Raw genomic sequence first — 19,301 nt, forward strand, 5'->3', positions numbered from 1 at the left:
CCGTTCCATTCCACTCCACTCCACTCTACTCTATTCTATTCTAGTCCCATCCCCGTTCCATTCCACTCCACTCCATTCCATTCCATTCTATTCTATTCTAGTCCCGTCCCGTCTCTGTCCCCGTCCCCATTCCATTCCACTCCACTCCACTCCACTCCACTCTACTCTATTCTATTCTAGTCCCATCCTGTCCTCGTCCCCATTCCATTCCACTCCACTCCACTCCACTCCAATCCACACCACTCCACTCCACTGTACTCTACTCTACTCTACTCTAATTCTAGTCCAATTCCCATTCCCATTCTACTCCACTCTACGCTGCGCTATTCTAGTTCCGTCCCAACCCAGTCCCAGTCCCAGTCCCAGTCCCAGTCCCAGTCCCAGTCCCTAGTCTATTCTATTCTATTCTATTCTATTCTATTCTATTCTATTCTTATTTAAGTCAACAAGAAACAATGGATGGAAACTAATCGAGGAGAGAAGCAATTAGGGAGAAGGTTCCTAATAGGGAGAACAATTAACTGCTGGATCAGTTGTGAGTGCTCCATCACCAGAGGTTTTAAAGAAGAGACAGGACAGTCACTGGTGTGAAATTGTATAGGCTCCCCTGCTTGAGCAGGGGTTGGACTAGAAGACCTCCAAGGTCCCTTCCGGCTCTGTTTTGATTATTATACATTGGGTCTTATTTTAGCTAAAGTAGAGCACAGCCTCCGGGAAACATCTTATATTCACAAGGATTTGGCAGGCTGAGCAGCCACAACTTGAGACAAAACGAAAACGGTTGTGCCTCTGCATTGTAATATTTTGCTGCAGTTCCTACTTGCATAAATTATGACAACTCATCCCGCACTCATCAAACGTCTGTTGAAATGATTTGCTGACTGTCCAAAATGCGAATACCAGAGAGAATTTCATACTGACAGCAGACACATGCAAGAAATAATCTGTTGGCTGACGTAGCATTTTTTTCCTGCCTCTCAGTTCCTCCCTGTACATTGTCACCACTGTGGTGTATTACAAGAATGAAAAAAGTGAGATTGAAAACTACAGGACTCCATAAGCTATGGCTGCACTAACTCTCCCTTGGTTTCAATGACACTTCATTGCTAATAAAAGCAGAGATCTTTGCTTCTCCTGGAGGGTGTGAAGACAAGCACCTGGGAAGAAGTTGCAAAATAAAGGTTGCAGGTGATGGAGTCTTTTCAGACTCCAGACCACAACAGCAAGCCTACGTTTATCTGAAATTGCTATAGTTTATGATAGGTAGCTACAGAGAAGGGCTGCAAAAAGTTTTATTACCACACTATAGACATGGCTTGTTTTGTGGGTGTGGCTTGCCAGGCATGTGAACAGGTGGGAGTGGCATGACAATCATGTGACCAAGGGATGGCTTAAGGGTGACTGGCTTGATGTATGAAGATTTATTATAAAAAGTTAAACAAATTTCTTCTTTTCATTTAAAGTAATAAGTTGATTTTAAGCTTTTTTTAAATGTATTATTTTTTTCTGTATTGAAATTTTACTTCTAGAATAAGTGGGGAAGATACAACCCCACTTCTATGTTAAATGTACTTTGTCAGTTTTGTCTATTTTAAGAAAATTAATAAAATTTATTGGGGGGAAAAAAAGGGTGACTGGCTTGAGGCGGGGGGGGGGGGGCGACCCAGGAAAGAGAACGTGGGAAACGTGAAGCAAAATGTCCTACCGGCCAATGACTACTTCAGCTTCAACCGCAATAACACAAGAGCACGCAACAGATTCAAACTTAATATGAACCGCTCCAAACTTGACTGTAAAAAATATGATTTCAACAACCGAGTCATCGAAGCATGGAACTCATTACCGGACTCAATTGTGTCAACCCCTAACCCCCAACATTTCTCCCTTAGATTATCCACGATTGACCTCTCCAGGTTCCTAAGAGGCCAGTAAGAGGCGTACATAAGTGCACTGGTGTGCCTTTCGTCCCCTGTCCAATTGTCTTTCCTTTCTTTCAACTATCCTATATATTCTCTTCCTTTCATATATCCTCTCCTCTAAGTTCACTTTCACCCTCTTTTATATTATCACATGTCTATCTTTCTTCCTATGTATTTGTGTATTGGACAAATGAATAAATAAATAAATAAATAAAAAATTTCCAGAGAGCGACACTGGTAAGGTTGTAAGTCGAGGACTTAACAGTTCACTTGAACGATGACGATCGTTCAAGCCACTCCCACCTGATCACATGGCCGGCAAGCCACTCCTACCCAGTCACATGATCATTAAGTCTCACTCACAAAATAAGCCACACCCACAGTGTGGCAGTAAAAATGTTGGCTGCCCATTACTGGGTAGCATGTGTATTTAAAAAAAAATACTTTATAAAAAGAACTGGCCCAAAACTTTCTTTTTGAACCAAGCAAGACAATGAAGTGGAATTTGGGGAAACCTCTCATCTAAACTATGAGGTGTGATGGATACCATCATTGCTCCTGGGGGGAAAAATCTTCATATTCTTGCAAACAGGAACTCTTTTGACTCTTGGGTTGCTGCACTTTTATAATCTATTAGATTATATTATTTTTTTCCTTACATACTGTAGGGGGGAAAAGTGTTCCCCAGAGCTCCTCAGCAACTAATCTTTGTTTGTAAGTAGACCAATGGGTTAGCCATCTTGTCCTTTCATTAAATCATCTGAAACAGCACAGGACATTTGGTATTTATGTCATACATTTTTAACTGCCTGCAGATTTTGACAGGTGGATAGAAGCCACACCACCATCAAGTTCCCCCTCGTCTTGACCACCCCACTTGAAAGTCTGAAGACTGGCAGGTGGATCTCTCAGATGCTTTTGAAGTTAGCCAATTAAACCCAGGCAATTTATAACCACCGGTCTGTTCCAAAAAAAGCAACTTGGGATGGGGGGGGGGGCACGTGGTAGGATGGCCTCCACTTCTCAAGCTGTTATATTATAGCCTCATGTCAGTGTTTTCATTATTGGTACTTAATTATTTCCCACCACCCAGCCAGTGTTTATGAAAGAGTTGTAGGAAAGTTTACATTCACGCCTGCTAAGGGGAGGGAAAATAGCTCCCTATGGAAAGGAAAAACTATGCGTCCAAATTTGCCAGCTGCACAATCTGAAGTTGGGGCTGTGGTTGGTCTAATCCAGGGTTGTATAGCCCAAGGTTGCAGGAAGTAGCTCAGAAGCCTTTGGGACACCTCACAGTGGATGCCCAGTTGTGATTTATCAGTCTAACTGTGGGGGGGCATTATTACCATATACTGTATAAGGCAAATAAGGAACTAATCCTAGTTACTGTAATACATCACTTGGAATACTTGCATTCAGTTTTGGTCACCACAATGTAAAAAAGGATGTTGAGACTCTAGAAAGAGTGCAGAGAAGAGCAACAAAGATGATTATTATTTATTATTTATTATTATTATTATTTATTATTATTATTTATTATTATATATTGGATTTGTATGCTGCCCCTCTCCGCAGACTCGGGGTGGCTAACAACAATGATAAAAACAGCATGTACAATCCAATTAATAAAACAACTAAAAACCCTTATTATAAAAACCAAACATACACACAAACATACCATGCATAACTTGTAATGGCCTAGGGGGAAGGAATATCTTAACTCCCCCATGCCTGGTGATAAAGGTGGGTCTTGAGTAATTTGCGAAACACAAGGAGGGTGGGGGCCGTTCTAATCTCTGGGGGGAGTTGATTCCAGAGGACCGGGGCCTCCACAGAGAAGGCTCTTCCCCTGGGGCCCGCCAAAGGACATTGTTTGGTCGGCGGGACCCGGAGAAGGCCAACTCTGTGGGACCTTATCGGCCGCTGGGATTTGTGCAGTAGAAGGCGGTTCCGGATGTATTCTGGCCCAATGCCATGTAGGGCTTTAAAGGTCATTACCAACACTTTGAATTGTGACCGGAAACCGGTCGGCAGCCAGTGCAGGCCACGAAGTGTTGCAGAAACGTGGGCGAATCTAGGGAGCCTCATGATGGCTCTTGCGGCCGCATTCTGCACGATCTGAAGTTTAGGGGACTGAAGGCTAAAACATATGAAAAACGGTTGCGGGAACTGGGCATGGCTAGTTTAATGAAAAGAAGGACCAAGGGAGACATGATAGCAGTGTTCCAATATGTCAAGGATTGCCACAAAGAAGAGGGAGCCAACCTATTCTCCAAAGTACCTGAGGGCAGAACAAGAAGCAAGGGGTGAAAACTAAATAAGGAGAGAAGCAACTTAGAACTAAGGAGAAATTATTGGACCACTTGTCTATGGTGGTGTAGGGTTTCCTGCCTAAGCAGGGGATTGGACTAGATCATCTCCAAGGCCCCTTCCAACTCTGTTGTTGTTGTTGTTGTTGTCATGATGATGATGATGATGCATTCATGGCATTCCTGGAAACTCAGGGTTGGTATCAAATTTTGTGGGAAAGCAGAAATGGTAACTATAAGTATATTTGATCCACTACAGTACCTTTAATTGGATAATAGTTCTGAAAACAATAAAGTACATATTGATTTAGTTTGTATCCCCTTTATTATTTTGACAAATAACTCAAGGCTAATATATCCAACATGCCTTCCTCCTCCAATTTTCCCCTCTGAGGTATGTTGGGCTGAGAGAGAGTGACTAGCCCAAGATCCCCCAAGCTGCCTTTCATGGCTAAGGTGGGACTAGAGCTCACAGCCTCCTGCTTTTGAGCCTGGTGTCTTAACCACTAGACCAAGCTGGCTCTTGTATGATCAGTTATCTCTCCCTACCTGGCCCTGAATCTGGACTGTGAGTTTCATTCTTTTTCCATTCTGGAGTTACAATTCCAACTGTGCTTTGGGTGGGAAGTGGATGCTGCAATACTCAGTGTATTTTTCGGAGTATAAGACGCACCTTAGTTTTGGGGGAGGAAAATAGGGATACGAATCTGCTTACCAGGTATTCATCTGGCTAGCATCTTTAGTCTGGTCAGCTTCAGCACATTATTTTATCCCCTGGTTAAGGGCTTAAAAAAAAGTTATTCTGAGAGAGTAACAATGAAAGAGTTTACAAGCCAGTAAGAGCTGGGAACATCATTAGCACCTGGAAAGAAACAGTCTGAGAAAGTAGAGCAATGGAAAAAACCCTGCAAAGACTTAGGGCTTGGAAAACATTCTTCGCAGAGAGTAACAATGAAAGAGCTTGGGTACATTAATAGCACGTGGTTAGGGCTGGAAAGAAATTATACAAGAAATAGTATAAAGGCAGACTAGATGGACCATGAGGTCTTTTTCTGCCATCAATCTTCTATGTTTCTAACCTTACAAATAATCTTATTTGCAGAGAGTAACAATGAAAGAGCTTGCAAGCAGGTAAGAGCTGGGAACATTCTTAGCACCTGGTTAGGACTGGAAAGAAACATTTGGAGCAGGTTAGACCAATGGGGGAAAAACTTGCAAAGATTTAGGGCTTAGAAAACATTCTTTGCAGAGAGTAACAATGAAAGAGCTTGGGTACAGTAATAGCACCTGGTTAGGGCTGGAAAGAAATATCTGGAGCAAATAAAGCAATTAAAAAAACCCTACGATGATGATGATGATGATTATTATTATTATTATTATTATTATTATTATTATTATTATTATGTTCATTGCCCTACTCTCAAAGTTTCTAGTGTTCCTTTTGAATCCCTTATCTTGTAATTTAGATCTACAACATTTAATCCCACTTTAGGGATAACACAAAATAACAAGCCAATTCTTCTGAACAGAACCTAGCATGGTGCGGTACAGTACGACAACTACGGATGCAGGCCTACCAACTTCAAACTCCAAACTAAATTATTACCTTTTAAAAAATTAAAGGCGGATATCTTGCAAGTCATCTAGCGTGAAATGTTGTGTCAGATAACCCAAGTCTCATAAGATTTGAGGCAATTAGTTTTTAAGGGGGCTTGTAAAAGTTACTGACCCCCGGGGATAGAAAAATGGACTAACATAATAATAAAGCACACTCGGAATGACTTATGGGGAATTTTGTTGCCTACCAGAGATATAACTTTGAAAACATGGTATAGGTATATTCCTCAGATTGAAAGAAAGAGATCGCTAGTGGTTGTCAAGAATGCAACCATTATATGCAAAACATTTGTACTACCGTATTTTCCTGAAAATAAGACTGATGTTTTTTTGAACCCTGAAATAAGTGCTTGGCCTTATTGCCCTGCACCCAAAAGCCCAATTTGGCTTATTATCAGGGTAAGTCTTATTTTGAGGAAAACAGGGTACAGTGGTACCTCTACTTATGAACTTAATTCATTCCGTGACCAGGTTCATAAGTAGAAAAGTTTGTAAGAAGAAGCAATTTTTCCCATAGGAATCAATGTAAAAACAAATAATACTTGCGATTGGGGAAACCACAGGGAGGGTTGAGGCCCTGTTTCCTCCCAGGAGATTCCTAGAGAAGCCCCATGGAGGCTTCTCCCTGCCTTTTCTGGCCCTGTTTCCTCCCAGGAGATTCCTAGAGTGGCCCCACGGAGGCTTCTCCCTGCCTTTTCTGGCCCTGTTTCCCCCAGGAGATTCCTAGAGAGGCCCCACAGAGACTTCTCCCTGCCTTTTCTGGTCCTGTTTCCTCCCAGGAGATTCCTAGGGAGGCCCCATGGAGGCTTCTCCCTGCCTTTTCTGGTTACAGTTTCGGAGACTTGGGTTTGTAAGTGGAAAATGTTTCTTGAGAAGAGGCAAAAAAAATCTTGAACTCCCAGTTCTTATCTAGAAAAGTTCGTAAGTAGAGGCATTTGTAGGTAGAGGCACCACTGTAGTTTCTAAAGATTCTTTATAGTCCTCACAGGTAATTGTAAAATTACATGTGGAAAAATGCATGTGGAATATATATATATATATATATTTGCCGAGAGTCAAATAAGGAACTGTGATGTTCCTTCAATAGACCAGAGTGATTCGACACAAAAATATGTAACTCTTCCCTGGTGCAGAGCTGAAGGGATTGGATACTGTAGCCTAGAGGATAATTCTCTGCCTTACAAGGCAAAGGTTGCAGGTTCAAGTCCCAGTGGGTATGGCTAGCTGATGAGGCCAAAATAAGGCCAAAATAGATCTATCCTAGTCTCCCTTAATTTTCAAATTCAGCAAAAAAATCATGTGACACATACATATAGAATTGTCAGCTATCAATAAAAATTAACTGCCTTGGAAATGGCCCTGGGTTGGGCCGAGAGGCAAATAAGGAGCTGTGATGTTCCTTCAATACACCAGCGTGATTCGACACAAAAATATGTAACCCTTCCCTGGTGCAGAGCTGAAGGGATTGGATACTGTAGCCTAGAGGATAATTCTCTGCCTTACAAGGCAAAGGTTGCAGGTTCAAGTCCCAGTGGGTATGGCTAGCTGATGAGGCCAAAATAAGGTTGAAATAGATCTATCCTAGTCTCCCTTAATTTTCAAATTCAGCAAAAAAACATGTGAGATATATATACCGTATATATATTATTCCAATTTACAGGTTCTGCAGCTGGGCTTTCAAATTTAAAACTGGCCTTGGGGTTAGCCTTGGATCAGATTAAGCCCAGTCAAACATTTATATATAATCATGACTGTTTAACAAAGGCTTTTTCCTCAGTAAGGGAAAAAAAAGACAGCCCCAAGTGTTTAATAAAGGAAATAGGAGAGGTTAAGAACCACCATTCTGGCCAGTAAAGGCATCTGGTGAATATTAGAAGTGTCAGCAAGTAATAAAAGAGCCAGTTCATCAGGAACATTCCATTTATATATTGCTGACAAGAATAACAGCAGAAAATGAAAATAGGGGAAGAAGAATAGGGAGATAGGGGGAGAAACATACAAAAAATAGTATATGTAGTTTTATCAAATATTAATAAAAAAACCCAAGGTAATTTACAATAATGTTATAATCCGGTTTCCACTGAACAATATGTCAGTACCAAAGAAACATGGGTGAATTGTGTTTTCTTGATGGATCAGTTCAACATCTTGTTAATCGTTCTCTTCCCCATGGGTAATAACATAAACAAGATTCTTGTAGTCAAGATAACCGGAGGGATCTGGAGGAAAAGCAGTGAAGGTTTGTTTCACCTGAAGAAGATGTACAAAGCAAAAGTTAGAAAGGACATATGGGGAGAAGTTAATAATTGCAGTTCCCACATAGACAAAACAAAATCCTAACCAGGTTTCTAGTCCTTAGGGACACAAGTCATTGTTCACACTTGGAAGAATCAAGTGTTGACGGCAAAACTATTGGACGAGAATTTACTGCTGGCGGTTGAAGGTGGAATTAGACAAATCGTCAAATGTGATTTTGCAAAAAAAAAAGCATGCCTGCTATTTTGATTTTTTTAGACTTCTGCTTTGAATGGAAAAGGGTTAGCGGCTATTCAAAGTTATGATGGACCTCACTCCAAAGGAACTTATGACTCGATTTTGGAGTATTGACAGTGGCACACACAACAACCCACAGCAGGGGTGACATTCAAATTTTTCCCCTACTGGGAAAAGGCTTGGCTTGTGTGCTCTGTGGGCATGGCTTGGTGGGTGTGGTTTTGGGGTGTCATGTGACTGACTGGGTGTGGCCACCCTGACATCACTTACAGAAAGGTGGGGCGGTACTGTAATAAATGCTTCCCAAAACAGACTGATCGAATTAGCAGTTTTATTGCTGGCAAAAGCAATAAAATATAAATTAAATACTAAAAAAATATAAATAAAATAAAATAAAATACTCTAGGATACTAACAACAAAAGGCGTGAAAAATCTGAGAGAAAGTGCGGCATCCCTAAGTGTTTATTATTATTATTATTATTATTATTATTATTATTATTATTATTTAGATTTGTATGCCGCCCCTCTCCAAAGACTCCAAGGAATTTATATGAACTTCCCCCAGCAACAGGCTCAGTTGACATTGTTATAATTTTCCCACTTGAACAGAACAGCCAATCAACACAATACATGTAAATCTGAACATTGGCTACCCTTTTATAATTTGCATATTTACATATTCAACAAGCACCACCCCACCAAGCCACGCCCACAGAACCGACAGAAAATTTCGGCCAAGTCTTCTAGTGTTCAACCTGGCTGCTTTTTGCCTCTTTCTCATGTTTGTTCTGTGTGTATGAGCCTGAAAAGGAGGAGAAAAGGAGTGAGTGGAGGGGAGAGGCAGAGCCTGTCAATGGTGGGATTTAGTGGTTCTCTGACCTGCGCATAATCGTCACCACCGGTTCTATAGAACCTGTCCAAACCTGTTGAATTTCACCCCTGCCGCAATCTCATGACCGCATTTCAAGTGTTTGTTAATTGACTCGCTTTTATAGACACTCTGGAACCAACTCCCCCCGGAGATTAGAACTGCCCCTATTCTCCTTGCCTTTCGTAAACTCCTTAAGACCCACCTTTGTCGTCAGGCATGGGGGAACTGAGTCATCTTCCCCGGGCATATACAATTTATGAATGGTATGTCTGTATGTATGTTTGTTTAGAAAATGGGGTTTTTAAAATATTTTTAAACTGTAATTTAGATTTGTTGTAAATTGTTTCACTTTGTTGTGAGCCGCCCCGAGTCTGCGGAGAGGGGCGGCATACAAATCTAAATAATAAATAAATAAATAAATAGCTGGTTGCAATGTTCTACCTTCACCCGATACAATTACAATGCATTTTCCTAGAAACTAGGAGGTTAGGCCATTTCCAGCAAAAAAAACCATCCATTGCAAGGGGCACATTTGTCAAAATTGTGTGAATTGTTGCCGTTATACATACATGTATATAACGTGTATAGATAAAAATAGATAACTTTTTTTCTTGTTTTGTTTCTTGATGTGCTTTTTTGTCTCTATTCTGTTTTCTATTTTCAATGTTGTTTTTAAATGTAAATACAGTAATACCTCATCTTACGAACTTAATTGGTTCCAGAAGTAGGTTCATAAGGCGCAAAGTTCGTAAGACGAAACATTGTTTCCCATAGGAAACAATGTAAAAGCAATTAATGCGTGCAAAAAGGAAAAAAATCGCAAAATGGCGCTTCGCCTGGCTGTTTCAGAAGGTTACAGCCGGGCGGCGGCGCTCAGGGGAGCGCCGTTTCTGCGATCGGTGGTGGCGTTTTCTGCTGATCTGGAAGCTGGAAAGGAGGTGGGAAATCCCAATAGGGAATTCCATGGGCGGAGCTTTGACATCACGAATACGTCCGACCAGTTCATCCTCTCCTTCCCTCCCTCCCTCCCTTTAATTAGTTAGCATTCCTGAATGGAGGAGATGCTAGAGTGGAATCTTATGGAGGACACAGTTGGATTACACACAAGTGGTGTTCATTGTAAAGTACACCCCCTTGAAATCAACAGAGTCCTTTTTGCAGTGTTCAGCATAGACACTGAAGCAGAGGTGGGTGGGCTCTAGGGGTAGCATCAACATGCTGGCTGGCTTAGTGGGTGAAGACAAAGATCCTCTGGAATGTTCTCTCCAATTACCCCTCATCCCGAGTCAGAGCCAATAGGAATACACAAATGTGGTCACATGTAGATCTACATTACCCAGAGTGCAATTTCACTACATTTCCCCTAATGCAATATCTTAAAGAGACATGCCTAAATACAGTCCAACTATCTCTGTCTCTGGGGACAGCACAGTGGGATTTAATATTTTTTTTACTATTGGTTCTGTGGGCATGGCTTGGTGGGTGTGGTGTGGCTTGATGGGTATGGCAGGGGAAGGATACTCTGAAATCTCCATTCCCACCCCACTCCAGGGAAAGGTTACTGCAAAATCCCCATTTCTTCCCCATTAGCTGGAACTTGGGAGGCAGAGAATAGATGGGGGAGTGAAGCCACTCAAAGCGGGTATTTATTGGTTCTCCAAACTACGCAAAATTTCCTCTACCGGTTCTCTAGAACTGGTTAGAACAATAGCGATAGCATTTATTTATTTTATTTGTTCGTTCTGTCAAGTACATATTGCTGGTATACAAAGATATAATATCCATATACATGATACTAGTAAAAAAAGAAACATTAGGACAGGGGACGGAAGGAATGCTGGTGCATTTATGCACACCCCTTACTGACCTCTTAGGAATCGGAAGAGGTCAACAGTGGATAGTATAAGAGCAAAGTTTTGAGAGTTGGGTGAAGATACTACAGAGTCTGGTAGTGAGTTCCATGCATCAACTACAGTGTTCCCTCGATTTTCGCGGGTCCGAACTTCATGAAAAGTCTATACCACGGTTTTTCAAAAAAATATTATTAAAAAAATACTCCGTGGTTTCTTTGCACACCAAGGCTTTTCTGGGGCTTTCTGGGGCTGCCCGATGTACAATACTGTGCGTTTTAACTCTCCTCTCCCCCTCCCCCTCAGCCATTCTGCTTCTTTAAATAAAAGCTCCGTTTGTGCCCCAGCTTTCCGATCCCACCCCTTTAATTCTTGGAGCCTTCCTGCTGCCCGCCGCAGTGAGTGCAGCAAAGCCCCCTGCTTGCTGCCCCGTTGCCCCTGTGGGTTCTGGGGGTAAGTAAAACCAGGAATGGAGGATGGAGGTGGAGGAAGGAAGGAAAGAAAGGTAGCATCTCTACTTCGTGGAAATTTGACTTTCGTGGGCGGTCTTGGAATGTATCCCCCGCGAAAGTCAAGGGAACACTGTACTCAGTTACTAAAGTCGTATTTTCTGCAGTCGAGTTTTTACAGCCCTCACTAAGCGATTTACAGAATCAGCATATTGCCCCCAATAATCTGGGTCCTCATTTTACCCACCTTGGAAGAATGGAGGTGTCAGGCTGAACTCTCTAACTCCACGTGAAGTCAGGAGGCCTGAGTCAACCTTGAGCCGGTGGTGAAATTTGAACTGCTGAACTACAGCTAGTTGAAGTAGCCTGCAGTCCTGCACTCTAACCACTGTGCCACCCCGGCTCTTAGAACCTGCTGAATCCCATATCTGCACTGGAGCCACGGGACTGTGGTAGAGAAAATAAGAACAATCCCTCTTACCACAATCTGGACCTGTTAGAGTCCTAATTTGGGGTGGAGGGAGTGGAGAGGTAACAGCTTTTTAGAGCTTTTTTCCACAAGAATCTCCAAATTCTTGTGGAAATATTAACATTCTTTACATCACGTTTTGACCACAAAATCCTTCCCAGCACTTCCTGCCATGAAAATTAAATAAAATGATGTGGGATGCACATAAAATCTTACCTCTTCCTCAGTGAACCGGTCTGCCTGCGTCATGAGCACTTCTTTCATACTGTATCAAATAAAATACATCAAGTAAACAAAAGAAAGCAAAATAAAATAAAATAATAAAATAAAGCACAAAGATTAGCCGCTCAGAGTCCATTCTGGATTGAGCAGCATATAAATGCAATTGCCTTGCCTTTCGTAAACTCCTTAAAACCCACCTGTGCCGTCAGGCATGGGGGAATTGGGACATAGAAACATAGAAACATAGAAGTCTGACGGCAGAAAAAGACCTCATGGTCCATCTAGTCTGCCCTTATACTATTTTCTGTATTTTATCTTAGGATGGATATATGTTTATCCCAGGCATGTTTAAATTCAGTTACTGTGGATTTATCTACCACGTCTGCTGGAAGTTTGTTCCAAGGATCTACTACTCTTTCAGTAAAATAATATTTTCTCATGTTGCTTTTGATCTTTCCCCCAACTAACTTCAGATTGTGTCCCCTTGTTCTTGTGTTCACTTTCCTATTAAAAACACTTCCCTCCTGAACCTTATTTAACCCTTTAATATATTTAAATGTTTCGATCATGTCCCCCCTTTTCCTTCTGTCCTCCAGACTATACAGATTGAGTTCATTAAGTTTTTCCTGATACGTTTTATGCTTAAGACCTTCCACCACATCTCCCCCAGGCCTATATAGTTTATGCATGGTATGTTTGTGTGTATGCCTTGTTTGTTAAATAAGGGTTTTTTAGATATTTTTAAATATTAGATTTGTTGTACGTTGTTTTTATTATTGCTGTGAGCCGCCCCGAGTCTACGGAGAGGGGCGGCATACAAATCTAAATAATAATAATAATAATAATAATAATAATAATAATAATAATAATAAAACTATTTATTTATTGCAATGTTGCAATAATGCAATAAATAAATTAATTAATTAATGAAGGAAGGAAGGAAGAGAGAAAGAGAGAAAGAGAGAAAGAGAGAAAGAGAGAAAGAGAGAAAGAAAGAAAGAAAGAAAGAAAGAAAGAAAGAAAGAAAGAGAGAGAGAGAGAGAGAAAGGGGATTGGCCAAGTTGCTTTATCAATGCAATGCTGTTTCTAGTACAAAAAAGAAAATTGATAGTGGTAAATAGTATAGGTAGTTCTTGGCTTATGACCACAATTGAGCTCAAAATTTATATTGCTAAGCAAAACTTTTGGTAAGTGACTTTGGTCCCATTTTATGACCTTTCTTGCCACAGTTGTCAAGTGACTCACTGTGGTTGTTAAATTAGTAACATGGTTGTTATATGAATCTAACTTCCCCAGTGACTGGGCTTGACAGAAGGTGGTGGGGGCATCATCTGATCCAGGGACACTGCACCTGAATTTTGATCTCATGGCTACAGGGATGCTTTAACAGTTGTGTGAAAAATGGTCATCAGTCATTTTTTTCACTGTGTTATAACTAAACAAACTGCTGTAAGCTGAGAACTACCTATGTACAGTATATATGTGTGGTATGATTACTGAAAGATGAAAAAAGGAATTGTTTTCACTATTTTCCATGTGTTATATACTATAAGATACCTCTTCCTCTTTCTCCCCCATACTGAATGGGGCAGGACAATGCAGTCCACACATCTTAAAGTTCCCAAGGCTGAAAAATGTTGAACTAGAATAATATCTAGTTTGTTGCTTCCTAATGGCTTGATAGTCCCATTCTCAAATAAATACACCAGTCACTGAAGTAGATTGAGTCCATAAAATTCTCCTTTTCCATAGTCTATAAAGCCTTGGTTAGACCACACCTGGAATATTACATCCAGTTTGGGTCACCTCATTAGAAAAAAGACATTGAAACTCTAGAGCAGTGATTCTCAACCTGGGGGTCGGGACCCCTTTGGGGGTCGAAGGACCGTTTCACAGGGGTCGCCTAAGACCAGGGGAAAAGATAAATTTCCCATGGTGTTAGGAACTAAAGCTTCTACTTTGGCGCCTTGGAACATATTTTACAATCCAACCAATCAGGCGTTTACTGTGGGGGTGTCCCTCTGACTTTCTTGCCAATCAGCTTAAAGCTCTGTTGGGAGAATTGGCTCTAGACTTTTGGTTGGGGGTCACCACAACATGAGGAACTGTATTAACTGGTCGCAGCATTAGAAAGGTTGAGAACCACTGCTCTAGAGAAAGTACAAAAGAGAACAACCAAGATGATATGGGAACTGGAAACTAAAACAAACGAAGAGTAGTTGCAGGAACTGGGCATGGCCAGTCTAGCAAAGAGAAGGACCAGGGCAGACATGATAGCAGTGTTCCAATACTTGAGGGTCTGCCCCACAGAGGAAGGGGTCTGACTATTTTCCAAGACACCAGAAGGTCAGTTGAGGAATAATGGATGGAAGCTGACCAAAGAAAGATTCAACCTGAGAATAAGGAGGAACTTTCTGATGGTGAGAGTGATCAGCCAGTGGAACGGTTTGACTGCGGAGGTCATGGGAGATCCAACACTTGAGACTTTCAATTCAATTCAATTCAATTTATTAGATTTGTATGCCGCCCCTTTCCGAAGACTCAGGGCGGCTCACAACAATAATAAAAACAATATTCCAGCGAAAACAAATCTAATATTAAAAAGCACATAAAACCCTATCATATTTAAAAAAGCAAACAACATATACATAACCAAACATAAATATATTAAAAAAAAACACTGGGGGAAAGGTGTCTCAACTCCCCCATGCCTGGCAGTATTGATGGGTCTTGAGTAATTTACGAAAGACAAGGAGGGTGGGGGCAGTTCTAATCTCTGGGGGGAGTTGATTCCAGAGGGCCGGGGCTGCCACAGAGAAGGCTCTTCCCCTGGGACCTGCCAAACGACATTGTTTGGTCGACGGGACCCAGAGAAGGCCAACTCTGTGGGACCTTATCGGTCGCTGGGATTTGTGCGGTAGCAAGCGGTTCCGGAGGTACTCTGGTCCAATGCCATGCAGGGCTTTAAAGATCATAACCAACACTTTGAATTGTGACCGGAAACTGATCGGCAGCCAATGCAGGCCACGGAGTGTTGCAGAAACGTGGGCGAATCTAGGAAGCCCCACAATGGCTCTCTTACAAAGGGAGAAATGATGTAGGGACTTCTGCTTTAATGAGGGGGTTTGATTAGATAACTTACAATGTCCTTTCCAACTCTAATTAACAATAACAATGACAATGACAATGACAATGACAACAACAGCAGCAACAACAACAATAATAATAGTCAATGTGTTAATCTTTAAATGCCACCAGATACAGACATTTTTAGTTCAACTTCTTTTTCAGAAAGTTACTGCCTCTTTTAGTTACAAGCAAGTAGTAGTTTCGAGGAAAAAATATTCCAAGGAAAGAGGTAGATAGAATGGGAAAGGACAAGGCAAGGATGAATAAATGCAAATTCAGATACAATTCTAAGCACTTCACATCTTGACATATAAAGAGGCCTGGGGGGGTGGGAATCCCTGCACATTTTCCATTATTTATTTTATAGAGAAACAAAAAATGCAGATTTTCCAAACAGAGAACTTTCTGCAGTTGTTTTCCATATTCGTTTCCCCAGGGGCATGAAAAGGAAAGATGTCCAACAAGAACAAGATCACAGGTCTTCATAAGATTTTCATAAACAAATGCCCGTCCAGTGGCCTTGATGTGGCACACCAGATGACACGATCTCCAGTATTAAAACAGGATTGGTAAATCCTACAGGGCTACTTAAGCAGAAATGGAAAACAATTGTGTTTTATTAATTGGGATGCTGCTTTGAGAAGGATTTCATGGGGCCAAATAACATGGTATTTCATGGCTGGATATGTGCCCAGAAAGGTTCCAAAGCAGGGATCTCCAACCTTGACAACTTTAAGACTAGTGGACTTTAACTCCCAGAATTCCTCAGCCAGCAAAGTTAGATGAGGAACTCTGGGGATTGAAGTCCACAAGTCTTAAAGTTGCCAAGATTGGACCGCTGCTCCCCTGCAATACTGCATTCTAACCATTGCGTCACCACGGCTCCTAAACTGAGCCTCATAAATTGAAGCCTCTTGTATTCCACTCCTCATTTTATTAAAATTTCCTCAAAATCTGGCTTTCACTCTGAAGTCCCTCCTGAAATAATAAGATTCAGGAGGGAAGTGTTTTTAATAGGAAAGTGAACACAAGAACAAGGGGGCACAATCTGAGGTAAGTTGGGGGAAAGATCAGAAGCAACGTGAGAAAATGTTATTTTAATGAAAGAGTCGTAGATGCTTGGAACAAACTTCCAGCAGACATATCCACAGTAACTGAATTTAAACATGCCTGGGATAAACATATATCCATCCTGAGATAAAATACAGGAAATATTGTTGTTTATTGTTAGAGTTGAAAGGGACCATGAAGGCCATCAAGTTCAACCCCCTGCCTAAGCAGGAACCCTATAGCACACCAGTCAAGTGGCAGTTCAATCTTCTCTTAAAAATGTCCAGAGTGTTGGAGTTCACAACGTCCTCTGGTAGGTTGTTCCATTGGTTGATCTCTCTGACCGTCAGGAAGTTCCTCCTTATCTCCATGTTGAATCTCTCCTTGGTCAGCTTCCAGCCGTTGTTCCTCATCCGGCCCTCTGGTACCCTGGAGAATAAAGTGATCCCCTCCTCTCTGTGACATCTCCTCGCATACTTGTAGACTGCTATCATGTCCTCTCTGGCCCTCCTTTTCTCTAGGCTATCTGAAGAGTCCAGAGACAGGCTAAGTAAAGACAGTTCCTTTATTCAGCTCTTAAAAGGAGAAGTGACAATCAGTGGAACACGTCTGCTCTACCTGGGGAGAAACCGCTCTTTTTATACATTTGCGGCTCCCGCCAAAAGAGAGCAGCCCGCGTCTGAGCCAATCAGGAGCAACTTCCTGTTTCCAGCTCAGACAGCGTTTTCAAAAGGAACAAACTATTTACAAGGATACAACACCCCTCCCTCCTTAGTCAGAATACATCACTCAAGAAAGCCACGTGACGAAGTCCTCCAATCTGCTCGGTCTTTGCAGGGCTCGCTCCGACCTGCGCAGTTCATTTGAGTCCTCGCTTCCAACGGTGGAGGTCGGTTCGCCTGTACTTCCCCAGTGCGGCTGGGGCCTAGTTTGAGCTCCGGCCCGCTGAGTCGATTGGGCAGGCACAACACCGACCTCTGAGGATGAAGACGGCTCGGCGTCGCTGGAGGACCCTTCCTGACTGGATAAGTCCACTTGAATGTCCATTAATGCGGGTTGCGCGTTACAGTCTATTAGAGTGGGAGAGTCTGTTTTAGCGGTTTGTTCAGGGGAGGTTTCAATGCGCTTTCGTACATGGTCAATGTGCCGCTTCCACATTCGACCATCATCCAATTTTACAATGTATGTTTTAGGAGCAGTTTGTTGTACAATTATTCCCTTCATCCAATTCAAACCCCCATCAAAATTCTTTGCAAAAACACTTTGACCCAAATACAATTGTCTTTCAGAGTTCACATTCATAGGATTATGAGTACAAAACCTTGGGTGTAACCTATCCAGTGGGGACCTAAGTTTCCTTCCCATTAGTATTTCAGCAGGGCTTATGTGTGTGTGGGAATTTGGTGTAATATGTTGTGTTAACAAAAATTGGTCCAGATGCTGTTGTACATCTCCAGGGCCTGACCTGCACAATGCCTCTTTAGCCACCCGAACGTATCGTTCTGCCAAACCATTAGCCCAGGGCGAGTAAGGCGAGATGAGAGCATGTCTGACCCCCAAGTTATCTAAAAATAATTCAAATTGCCTGGCTGTCAATTGGGGTCCATTGTCTGACACTAAGATGTCAGGACAGCCATGGGTGGCAAACAAATGGCGCAGAACCTTAATTGTGGCACTCGTGGTTATATTATTCATTGCAATGATTTCCACCCACTTGGAAAATGCATCTACCACTATTAAGAAATATTGTGACCCCACTGGCCCTGCAAAATCAATATGGACCCTGGACCAAGGCCCTGCAGGTTGTTCCCACTCTGCTGGAGTTGTTTTGGGGGGGGGGGGTTAGGCCGAGACTCTTGGCATGGATCACACTTGGCTACCCACTTTTCAATATCAGTATCCAGACCTGGCCACCATAAGTGCCCCCTAGCTAGGCCCTTCATCCTGACAATACCAGGATGGCCCACATGTAACATTGTGAGTACTTTGGTCTTTAGACTCTCAGGAATGATTACCTGATCACCCCACAACAGGCAACCTTTAACATATGACAATTCCAATCTTTTGGTTTTAAAATCACTTAAATCAGATTCTACAGAGTCATTCTGCCACCCCTTAAGTACACAGTTTATCACCTTTTTCAAAATTGGGTCTTGCTGCGTGTGTGCAGCCACCTCCCTTGCTGTTGTTAGTGGGTTATCTTCGAGCTCTATCATTAAAACATCAGCAGATGGGGCAGGGTCCTCTACTAACTCTGCCATTGGGCACCTACTGAGACCATCTGCGTGGTTGATGGTTTTACCCCCTTTGTGAATGAGCTCGTACTGGTATCCTGAGAGGAACAAGGCCCACCTGATTAATCTTGGAGACATAAATGGGGGAGTTGGTTTGTTGGGGGCTAAGAGGCCTAGTAAAGGCTTGTGGTCGGTAACCAATTCAAAACTCCTGCCAAAGAGATAATTATGAAACTTCTTCACCCCGGCCACTAACGCTAGAGCCTCCTTATCTAGTTGGCTGTAATTTCTCTCCGTATTTGTCATTGTCCTTGAAAAGAAAGCAATTGGGGCTTCTGTATTATTTGGCAACACATGTGCCAAGACCCCTCCCATGCCATATGGGGACGCATCGCACATAAGCCTGACGGGTAGTAAAGTGCTATACTGGACTACTACACTTGCGGAAGTTAATAACTGCTTTATTTGTAAGAAGGCTTCATGCTCAGTTCTCCCCCATGTCCAAAGGGTTCCTTTCTGAAGTAGTCAGTGTAGAGGCTCTGCTGCTGTTGCCTTCTGTTTTAAAAAGACAGAGTAAAAGTTTAGAAGGCCTAAGAATGCCTGCAATTCTGTTCTATTCTGTGGCTCTGGGGCTTCCCTGATGCCTTTTAATTTTTCAGTAGTGGGGTGTATGCCTTCCCCATCGATT

The 19,301-nt window shown here is 42.1% G+C and overlaps 1 protein-coding gene across 1 annotated transcript in view; it reads right to left on the minus strand.

The window, feature by feature from the left end:
- Positions 1 to 7,895: 7,895 nt before the first annotated feature.
- Positions 7,896 to 19,301, minus strand: part of MYL10 (myosin light chain 10) — a 66,767-nt gene continuing 55,361 nt past the window's right edge. Inside the window, exons 6-7 of the mRNA XM_070742454.1 lie at positions 12,195 to 12,243; positions 7,896 to 8,095 (exon numbers count right to left, since the gene is read on the minus strand). Coding sequence (XP_070598555.1) covers positions 7,997 to 8,095; positions 12,195 to 12,243 — 148 coding nt within the window. The 3' untranslated portion in view covers positions 7,896 to 7,996. The remainder of the gene's footprint in view (positions 8,096 to 12,194; positions 12,244 to 19,301) is intronic.

The sequence above is a fragment of the Erythrolamprus reginae genome, chromosome 1 (assembly GCF_031021105.1).
Source record: "Erythrolamprus reginae isolate rEryReg1 chromosome 1, rEryReg1.hap1, whole genome shotgun sequence".
Taxonomy (NCBI): Eukaryota; Metazoa; Chordata; class Lepidosauria; order Squamata; family Dipsadidae; genus Erythrolamprus; species Erythrolamprus reginae.